The 10,083-nt window shown below is 66.3% G+C and overlaps 2 protein-coding genes across 2 annotated transcripts; one reads left to right on the plus strand and one right to left on the minus strand.

Annotated features, from left to right (window-relative positions):
* Window positions 1–838: 838 nt before the first annotated feature.
* EMIHUDRAFT_120429 (hypothetical protein) lies at window positions 839–2,100 on the minus strand (the record flags this gene model as incomplete). The annotated part of the gene is made up of 6 exons (XM_005763404.1): window positions 839–955; window positions 1,020–1,080; window positions 1,221–1,302; window positions 1,353–1,530; window positions 1,599–1,660; window positions 1,821–2,100. The coding sequence occupies 6 exons, from the start codon at window positions 2,098–2,100 to the stop codon at window positions 839–841; spliced, it is 780 nt and encodes a 259-aa protein (XP_005763461.1).
* A 307-nt stretch (window positions 2,101–2,407) lies between these two features.
* Window positions 2,408–3,407, plus strand: EMIHUDRAFT_248109 (hypothetical protein; the record flags this gene model as incomplete). Its single annotated transcript, XM_005763405.1, has 2 exons — window positions 2,408–2,437; window positions 2,709–3,407. 2 exons carry the CDS (start codon window positions 2,408–2,410, stop codon window positions 3,405–3,407), a joined length of 729 nt encoding a protein of 242 aa, XP_005763462.1.
* Window positions 3,408–10,083: the final 6,676 nt, after the last annotated feature.

Consider the following 10,083-nt stretch of genomic DNA (forward strand, 5'->3'; position numbering starts at 1 on the left):
TCGGCGGGGTCGCAGCTGCCTCTGCGCGTCCTGTGGATGTACCTTTGTCGCGCGCCGGAGACGACTCGACGCCGCTGAGATCGGAGATCAAGCTCTGACAGGTCGCACGTCGCTCCTTTGACGCCGACGTGACTCACCCGTGCAGATCACATCAGGACACGGTCTCGACGCGCTCGGTACGACGCCTGCGACCCGTCTCGGGTCAGGTGGCACGACGCTCATCGCGCCTACCAGCGCTGCCGTACAGGTTGCCACGACGAGGTCGAACACGCTTCTATACGCTCGCCGAGCCTTCCTTTCCATCCCATTTGGCAGCCTGGGAACGGTGGCGGTCAGAGGCAAAGCATACGAGGGGTGGTGGAACCACATGTCACGGCTACTGCCGGCTCGACCCCACGATAGCCTCCGGAGGCTGACTTTGAGGCACAATCATCGGACGACGTCGGCGAGTTGAGTCGCGCTCGCGGTAGCCAGATGACCTCTCATACTAGTATCATCGGCCATGGCCGCAGGAAGCGCGGGGGAGGGCGCTGGGAGCAACACGGAGCTCCGTTGGACGTTTTCAAGATTAGCGTGTCAGAGTGAAATGGAACTAGCCAGAGAGTAGAGAGAGACTAAAGTCTAAACTGACCGCATTACTTTCTTATTTTCTTGCGCCACCTTTGGTCCTCCTCTCTCCCCCTCCCAGCCGCCTCGGCGCGCCCGAGCAGCGCGCTTGCGCGGGCTCGCGGCATGTGGATCACCGTCGCGTGTCGCGTCAGGTCTGGCACGTGAAGTCCCTCCTCCGTTCGCCATGGCCCGTGCCTACGCTCACAGAGACCGCGACGTTAGTCAGGCGCTATTCACGGCACCCGTCGCACTCCCATGGTTTGTGCATGCTCGGCGCCAAGAGCACGCCATAGCGGCCGTCCTCGTACATGTCGTGGTAGATGTAGAAGCAGCCGCCCCACTCAACCTATTTCGCAACACGTCGCTTTGCACCGGCCAAGAGGTGAAGCAGCAGCCACCACAGTCCGCACCAAGCTCGGCCCCTCGGTGGGCACCGGCACCAGCGCACTGAGGTTGCCAATCGTCCGGTATCTGCGCAGCGCAAGCAAACGCGGTCAATATCCACATTATACGCTCGCATTTAGTCCGCCTGAGAACTCGCGGATTGCCACCAGCAGAGGGAAACAGAGATACATGCGGGGGAGCGCTACACTCGGGGCGAGGGCACGCACGGCCCGGTCATGTCGCTGGCCTCGGCCGTGTAGAGCGAGACGGCGTCGCCCATCGTTGCGCGGTACGCCATATAGTATCGCCCTATCACGCCGGGATGCCATGAAGAGGCGCCCTCCCCTCCTTTGCTCAACACTCCATGCGGTGGTGGCCCTCGCTGCGAAGGACGGTGGCGTCGATGGTTGAGTAGCCAGAGTCAAAGAGGAGCCGTGCCGGCGTGAAGCTCTCAAAGTCGGCGGTAAGGGTATAGTAGATGCGCTTGGGCGTCTGCCAGTAGGACTGACTCGCGTTTCGGTACGCCTTCTGCCGCTCCTGTTCGAACAGAGGGCAGCTGTGAGCTGAACGCACCACCCCCTCCAACACCCGAGGGCGAGACGCACCTTCTTCTCGTCTGCTGTTAGCCGCCCCTTTGTCGGCTCCAGATTCGACCATTCGATGCTGCCTTTTCACACCGGGAGGCTTCAAGAGACGCTGCTCAGCGCCCGCCACACCCCTGGCGCTTCCAAGCGACCCGTGCTCGAGCTCCAGAAGATCATGGTCTGTCCTGTTAACGGTGGAGCGTCTGTGAAGGTGCTCTTAGGAAGCTGGAGACGAGGTCTCACCGCTATCAGGGTCGAAGACGGCTTCGGGCGCCCACGTGACGATCGGGTCGGCCAGCCCGCGCGTCACCTCGATGGCGCGCTGCGCGCTCCAATGGACGAGATCGTCGGAGGTTGCAAATCCGATCGTCGTCGCCGCCCATCCCGTCGTCCAGAGCAGCACAAACCGGTCGCTGGGCGGGTGGTACAGCAGAAAAGGATCTCGCATCAGGCCCTTGGGACACCACTGTTCACCGAGCGGGGAAGGAGTGGGAGAGAGGTTGAGCAGGGAGCTTGCTGGCATGAGATGGAAGCGAGGACCGGGCACGCTGGCTCTGCATTAGTCGCGGGAAGCACCACATTTGCGGCTACGAACCGCGCCTGGTGCGGCCATGCGGGCGCAAAGCGGTCGCGCCCCACCTCAGGCACGAGGAACTGGCTCCGCCCAAAGCTGCTCACTGCACCTTCGGGGCGGTCGCACTCGAGCGGGCCGGTTATCGGGAAGAAGGAGAGGCCGTCGGGCGACTGCGCAAGATGCATTCCGTCCGAGTCCTGAGTAGGTCAAGTAGGCAAAGGCTTTGTGCTCCGCGTGCACCACCAATCCTACTTGGATGTGCGTGATTCTCCACGCTACCGGCGAGGTGCACCGACGCCGCCTCCGCGTTGGGCGAATGCCCGGTCGAGGAGAAGAAGGAGGAGCTTCGCCGAATGCTCGTCGACGGCGCCGGCCCGCCTCCCACGGCGGCGGCCCCGCCACCCACCGCCTCACCACCACCCATTCCGCTCGCTGTTGACTCTGTTGAGCCACGTCACGACAGTCCTGGACCAACTCCTCTGCCTTCTATTCTGCACCATAACGATGTCTCCTGGGGCTTCGACTGCAAAGTCCAGGCGGGCGAACACTGCCCGCAGGCCTCGCGCACAATCCAAGCCGGTCAGGCCGTCACATGGATCTCCGTGGGGTCCCACAATGTGGTGAGCGGCGCGAACCGCATCGCCGATGGGCGCTTCCGGTCGGAGTGGCTCTCCAACGGCGACACCTTCTCCCACACCTTTGACGAGCCCGGAGAGTATGACTACTTTTGCGAGCCTCACGCCAACATGAATGCGAGGATCACGGTGCTCGGTGACTCGCCGGCTGCATTGTGTAAGCCAGTTTGCGCCACTAACTCGAGGACCTGGAAAAACAAGTGCGCCTGGCTCAACGGAGCATGCATAGGCTGCTCCGAATGCCTCACGTCGGCGGCGACGCTATCATCCTCGCCGTCGCCGCCGTCGCCACCACCCGCCCCGCTGCTCGACTTGGACGCAGTCGAGGACGCCGTGGTGGCATCGCTGTCTCGCAGCCTTGAGGAGGGAGGAGTGAGCATCACTCTCCAGCAGACGACGATGGAGGACCTCGGCGGCCGCTCAGCGCGGGCGACCATCGTGCAGGACGGAGCCGTCGCGCCGACCGCGGAGCAAATATGCGGCGCGGCCCTCAAGCCGCTCTTCCTCGAGGTTCTGGCGGACGAGCTCGGCATGGCGGTCAATTTTGCTGCGAAGCCTGCGGTGACCATTGTCATCGAGGAGGAGGCGCCGAGGGTAGCCGCGGAGATCCCGCCATTTTGAGCCAAGGTGAGGTAACAAAGATAAACGTTTCCACACACACAAAGTGTGAATGGGGCACATGTACATGTCTTACGATATCGTGTGAAGTTGCGTGTTTAAATCGAGCAGATCAATGGTACATGATGTATCTTATTCGGACCCCCCCCTTCGCGCTTCTCGTTTTTCGTGCCAAACCAGCGCGATCTCGGCGGGGCGTCAGCGCCTCTCGGAGGGGCATCATGCGCTCCCGGGGCCGCCCGACGGCGCGGGCCTCTTGCTGATGGACCCAGCCGAGGTGCCCAACCAGTCGGAGTGGCGCTGACGCGCCGCGCGCGACCACCAGTAGGCCGGTCGGACCCGATTTTATTAAATTTTCAAGTTTAAGCGCAGACCTCAAGACTTGAACGCAAGCATGTTCAGGCCATCTAGAGTGCCGAACAACATCGCACCGGTTCGATTCGCGCATCACGGCCGCGCAAACTGGCTGCACTGCGGCGCGAGGCTCAGCGGGGCGTCCGGACCACTGACTCGGGCGATGTGGTGGTCGAGCGCAGCCTTCTTGAGCTGGAGAGCCGCCGCAGTATGCGCGGTGGATGGGACGTCGGCCAAACCGCGACGCGCAAGCTGCAGGGAGGAGCTACAGCGGCTCCGCTCCTCATGCTGGTTCGCCAAACCGAGACGTTGAGGTCCTCGTACACTCATGTCGCGCCTCGAGTAAGAGCCATCACGCTGCCCAGCGCTGGACCGTCGTAAGGTCCGGCCTTAGGCCAGCTCGCAGCACTGTATGAACTCACGCTGGCGAGCACCATCCCAGGATGAGGCCTTCAAGAGCGCGCGCCAGGGACGTCCGTATGGCAAAATCGGCGTGAATTCGCTATGAAAACGCTTCCAACCCATCAAGAGCGGGCTCAGAAGAGACGATGCTAACCCAGGATCACCAGGGCACCTTAGGGTATCGAAATTTTCCACCCCCCCACCCCCTCCCGCTCCCCCGGCCCGCGCCTCTCCCCCTAACTAACACACCGGCACCACCGCGGACACCCTCACCAAGCCTCTCCCCCCGCCTCGCCGCTCTCGCGGTGCAAGCCGACTCCTGGCGACCGTCCTGGTCAGCGGCCCTTGCCAGGACGGTCCGACCGCCGCGCTCGCTCCGGTGAGCGAGCACTACAGTAGCACACCGCACCTGCACCGCCTGTAGTGGCACCGGCACCAGCCTCCCCAGCCCCGCCTCTCCAACGTCTCACTCGCCACCCTGCTCGCTGCCGCCCCGCCCGTCGCCACTGCCACTAATCTGCCGCTCCGCAGCCCGCTCCACCTTCCCGCCCGCAGCGCCTCCCGTGCCGACGCAGCCTAGAGACAACAGAGCTGGGTCAATATCACCGCGGGAACGCCTCCTCTCGACGTGGGACAGAGCCTTCTCCACAACGTCGAGAGAGCGACGGCCAGCATGGCGCGGCGCAACGTCGCGCGGCAGTGGCCGCAGTGGCTCGAGGCGGGCAGCGCCGGCGACAACGAACGCGGAGCGCGCGGCGACAGCGGTGGCGAGAGCCGAGGGACGTGACTACACCCTCGTGCGCCGTGCGCGCGCAACCTCGTCAGCCAACCACGCGCCGCACCAGCGCCGCGAGCGACGCCTCGAGGCACAACGTGCAGCCGCCGCATCCCCCGCCGCCGCCGCCGCCGCCGCCGCCGCCGCCGCTGCCTCGCTCCGCGGCGGCGGCGCCGCCGCCGCAGACTGTAAGCACCAACAGCCCGCGGCTCGGCACGCGGCGGCCGCCTCCGGCCTGGGGGCGCGTCGGCAGCGCGGCGCGCCACCTCGCTGCTCGACACGCGCCGGACCTGTCATGCGCGGCTGCGCCACCGCTTCCTCGTGCGGCGCCGTCGCCGCCGCCACGCCGGCCGCCTGCTGTGAGCGCCGCGCTGCTCGGCCGCACCCGCCCGTGCCGGCCGCAGCTGCTCTGCCGTCAGCGCCGTCGCCGTCACGGGCCAAGCCGCCGTTGTCGCCGCAGCCACGCCCGTCGGCCTCGCTGCCGCCGGTCCAGCATGGCTGACACCGCCACTACCACGGCACCGGGCAGGGTGAGGCGCTAGAGGGTGAAGGGTGCATAGAGGCGAGGTGAGGCGGCACCTAGGGGCAGTGACCCCCGTGAGCCGGCAAGCCGACGCGCCACTACCGGGCAAGATGGAGGCCGAGCTGCGACCCTCACAGCTCTCGCGGCATGCGTCCAGAGCTCGATTCATCTGCCTCGCCGCTCGCTCGCCGCCTTTTGTGGGACCTAAAGAGAGAGGTTCTGAGCCGTCGGGCGGCGCTGATGGTGGCCCGCGTGGGTGGAGCCCGCGGCAGCTAGGCCGCCTGGGCGCGGGGGGGGTGGTCCGGTGCTTCAGAGGCAGCGTGAGCGACGGGGGGGGCGAAGGATGTGAGGCGGCTCGCCTGCAGCGCCCACCTGCTGGGCCGTCTGGATCTGCGATTACGCCTCGGGAAATGCGAGATCATCCAGAAAATGTCTGCAGACCTCAAACCGATGGCCTCAAAAAGTCGTTGTCAGCCACCGATTTTCCGTGTCGCCCGACCCGCCACCTCACCGGCCCGGCGTTCGGAGGCGTAAAATCTTGGTCGGCCGTTGGGCCGGTGCCATCGGCCGCGGTCGAGTCGACCGTGCCCCGTCTTGGGCACGATGGACATGTGACCGGCTCCGGTCAAGATGTGCCCCGGCATGGCGGATGAGGCTCTCAGGTTGGGCGACGCGAGCGCCGAGAAGGTGGAGCAAGACCTCGCGTCCCCCATGGGCTTGCTCGGTTGGCAGGGTTGGATTTGGGTTCTTTGTGATGCGCCAACTTCAACTTCCGAAACGACTCAACAGGGCCCAAAGACGGGGGAGCGACCGGCCTACCACCAGCCAGCTTTCCGGCCGGGCGCCGAGAACGGTGCCTCGAGAATGTAGACACTCTCCGGTCCATCCGGAATTTTAGTTAGCACTGCTGCTGCAGACAGGGCCCGCGTGACCCCATGCCCTTCCCGGATCCAGCTCGCTGAGGTGTGACGTCACCCCGATGACCGCCCACAGGTGGCTGACGAAGCGCCACTCATCGCTGCTTTCGCGCGCCTGCTCCACAGAGGGCTCCTGCGGCTCTCCCTCGTCGCGTGACCGCCGCCGACAGCATCTGCTCGGTCGTGCCCGCCGGCGCGGAGCTGCGCCACGTCGAATTGTTCGGCGGCTCGACCGCCGGCGCGCCCACCCTCGCCTCCTGCGCGCCTCACACTCAGTTTTCACCTCGCGCGCGGCCGACAAAGTGAGCTCACGACCACCTCCCCCTCCCTCCTGTAGGCAGGCCGTCCCGCGCAGGCGGGAAGAGGCGCGCCGAGCCATCCGCGACGTCCCGGCGAGCTCATGGGCGCTCAACAGGTCGCTCACCCGCCCGTCGCTTGCCGCCCCTCTCCCAGCCCTTGCCGGCGACGAGATCACGAACCTAGGGCTCAGTTCCGTCTCCCCCCCCTCCCTCCTGTAGGCAGGCCGTCCCGCGCAGGCGGGAAGAGGCGCGCCGAGCCATCGGCGACGTCCCGGCGAGCTCACGGGCGCTCAAAAGGTCGCCGACCCGCCCGTCGCTTGCCGCCCCTCTCCCAGCCGTTGCCGGCGACGGGGTCACGAACCTAGTGCTCAGTTCCGTCTTCCTCCCCCTCGCTCCTGTAGGTAGGCCGCCCCGCGCTGGCGGGAAGAGGCGCGCCGAGCCATCGGTGACGTCCTGGCGAGCTCATGGGCCCCCAAAAGGTCGCACCGACCCGTGGCTCCGCCGTCGGCTCCGCCGCGAGCGGCGACGGTGAGGCCGACGGTGCTCGCCTATACCGGCTAGTGTGGAGCTTTCAGTGTGGTTGCGTGTTTTACTAGTGATGCTGCACTAGGCGGCCCGTTTTTAGCAAAAACCAGATACCACATCGCGTGTGGTCGTCGAAAAACCGCATCTTCGCCCGTTTTGGACCCCTTCGTACGGCTCCAAAAACGGCTCCTTAACGACGACTACGCGGCCCGGCGGTCGATCTGCGCCTTCTCAGCGGTGGAGGGGATGTGGGCGGTACGTGCGGGCCGCGTGCTGCTGCGACGGTTTGACGAGTGCGACTCCCAGCGTCGACTCTGCGACCCCACGGAGCCTCTGCTGCTCCGGGGGGGGGGGTCTGCAGACCACCCGGCCGAACTTCAGAGTGGCGGTGCTCCTGAAATACCGCTCAAACGCCCACGATGTTGTGGAGGGGACATATGCTGATGATCCTGGCCCGATTGGTTCGCTCAGAGAGCTTCTGGGCGGTCGCTAAGGTTCGCTCCCCGCACACCGGCCCCGGAATAAGATACATCATATAACATGTGTATCGCGCGCCTTGCATGGACACCAAGACAAGTGACCGCTTAGCAAGCCATCTCCCGTGGAATCGTGAAAGATACTGGGAAAGAAAAAGATAGAAGCCTTTTCGCGCGCCGTCGTCTGCGCCTTGCGTGCCGTGTGAATCGTGCGTGTGCGAGCCCGATCCTTGTAAAAGCCCCCGGAAAATTCTTTTTTGAGAGCGCCTTCGTTGTTAATAATAATACAGACGGACACCGACGGTTATCTGCTGTAGCCGCATGACACGCACACACTCACACCGCACGTGTCTGCTGGAGGCAGCCACAGCCTCGCCATCACCGCCGACGGAGCTGGGTCTGGAGCTGGGGCAGTGGAGACGACGGCCGGTTGGGCCACGGCGACACGCAGCTACAGCTGCTGCCGAAGAAGGTCGAGGCCTTTGCTGGCCGGAGTGTCATCGCCGTGTCGGCTGGAGACTCCCACAGCCTCGCCATCACCGCCGACGGCGCCGTCTGGAGCTGGGGTCAGGGAGGCTTGGGCGCGCTGGGCCACGGCAGTCTGCAGAACCAGCTGCTGCTCAGGAAGATCGAGGCTTTTGATGGCCAGCGCGTCGTCGCTGTGTCGGCTGGAGGTCAGCACAGCCTCGCCCTCGCCGCCAACGGCGCCGTCTGGAGCTGGGGCTTTGGAACCTTTGGCATGCTGGGCCACGGCGACGAGCAACTGCAGCAGCTGCCGAAGAAGATCGAGGCCTTGGCGGGGCAGCGCGTCGTCGCTGTGTCGGCTGGGTGGCAGCGTAGCCTCGCCCTTTCCGCCGACAGCACCGTCTTCACGTGGGGCAAGGGCGAGAGCAGCTGCCTAGGCCACGGAGAGGACCTGTCCAACCAGCTGCTGCCCAAGAAGATCGAGGCGTGGGCGCCGGGGCAGTGATAGAAGCGCGAAAGGGCGCCAGGCTCTGTGTAAAGCCGTATTGCCGTCCTATTTGCCACCCTGCGAACGTGAACCCGCCGGGAGGTGGAGGTTTATGAGATCTCGGGTCCCGCATGTGCGTGTGACCGGTGTGCGTGTACCCCTCCGGCGCTCGCAGGTGCCTGACATTGTCACTGACACACACTGATCTTAAAGAAAAGATACAAGTCACGGCTCACCCTTAGAGCCGTACGCACAAAAGAATCCTGAGATCCCTAGATCAACAGATCGCGCACAAAAAGGCACCCACCGACTCACTGGCGCCGCCGCTGATCCTCGTCGAGCCGGGCGGAGCTGTCACCTCGCGCAATCGCCCACGTCGACGGAAAAGCGCGCACAGACCGCATGGCGGAGCGCACCCTCGCGAGCGCGGCGGGCGTGCGGGGCAGCAGCTGCGGCGCAAAGACGAGCGCGAGGAGGGTGCCGATCGAGCAGTCGACGAGCCGCGCGAGGAGCAGCAGCTCGACCTGCACGCCCGAGGGGGGGCGCGCCGCCTCGCCCCTGGAGCGGACAAGGCCCTCAACCTCGATCGAGAAAGCGAGCAAGGCCGATGCCAGCGCCGCGAGCAGGAGCGACGACAGCCGGAGGCGGTGGCGGTGAAGCTGGTCACAGAGCGGCTCGTCGCAATCGCTGCACTCACCGCCGTCGCCTGTGCCGCGGCCGCCGCCGCCGCCGCCGCCGCCGCCGCCGCCGCCGCCGCCGCCGCCGCCGCCGCCGCCGCCGCCGGTGCCTTCTATCTCCGCCTCAAAGTGGGAGTCGCCACGCAGCAGCGGCATGCCCAGCGCCCGGGTTGGCGACGAGGCGGCGGCGGGCACGGGCACGGTGTGGCCGAGCCGCGCTGTGGGGCGGAGGAACTTTGGCGGGGCAGCGGCGGTGGGTTGAGCGGTCGCTCGCCGCGCCTGCAGCGGCGCCAAAACGTCGGCCGTCGAGGGCGTCGTCGAGACCGCCGCCGCGCGCACGGCCCCCTCGGCGCCCGGCGCCCCATCCTCAGCCGCAGCCGCGCAAGGAGACGAGGTGCGGCAGCCGCCCCCTGCGGCGTCGCCACGGCTGGCCACTCCGCCGCTGCCGTCGCCACGAGGCGAAGTGGCAGCGGCCATCCCCTCCGACATCCCCCCCTCTGGCAGATCCGAGGGCGGACCTGCGGCGGCCGGCGTCGGGGCGAGGCGCATGAGGCCGAGGGAGAGGATGATGGCCAGCGCGTAGAGCACGTTGAGCGAGGCGTGGACCAGCACCTTCACCCGCGGCGTCGGCCGGCACGCGAAGCTCATCATCAGCTGTACGCGCTGCGGGTCGACGGCGCCCGCCACCTCGGCCAGCGCGGGGAGCAGCGCCGCCAGCCCGATCCCGAGCCTCCGCGATCGCTGCTGCCCGGCGGCCGTCGAGCGGCTCGACCTAATTA

The sequence above is a fragment of the Emiliania huxleyi genome (genome assembly GCF_000372725.1).
Source record: "Emiliania huxleyi CCMP1516 unplaced genomic scaffold EMIHUscaffold_632, whole genome shotgun sequence".
Taxonomy (NCBI): domain Eukaryota; phylum Haptophyta; order Isochrysidales; family Noelaerhabdaceae; genus Emiliania; species Emiliania huxleyi.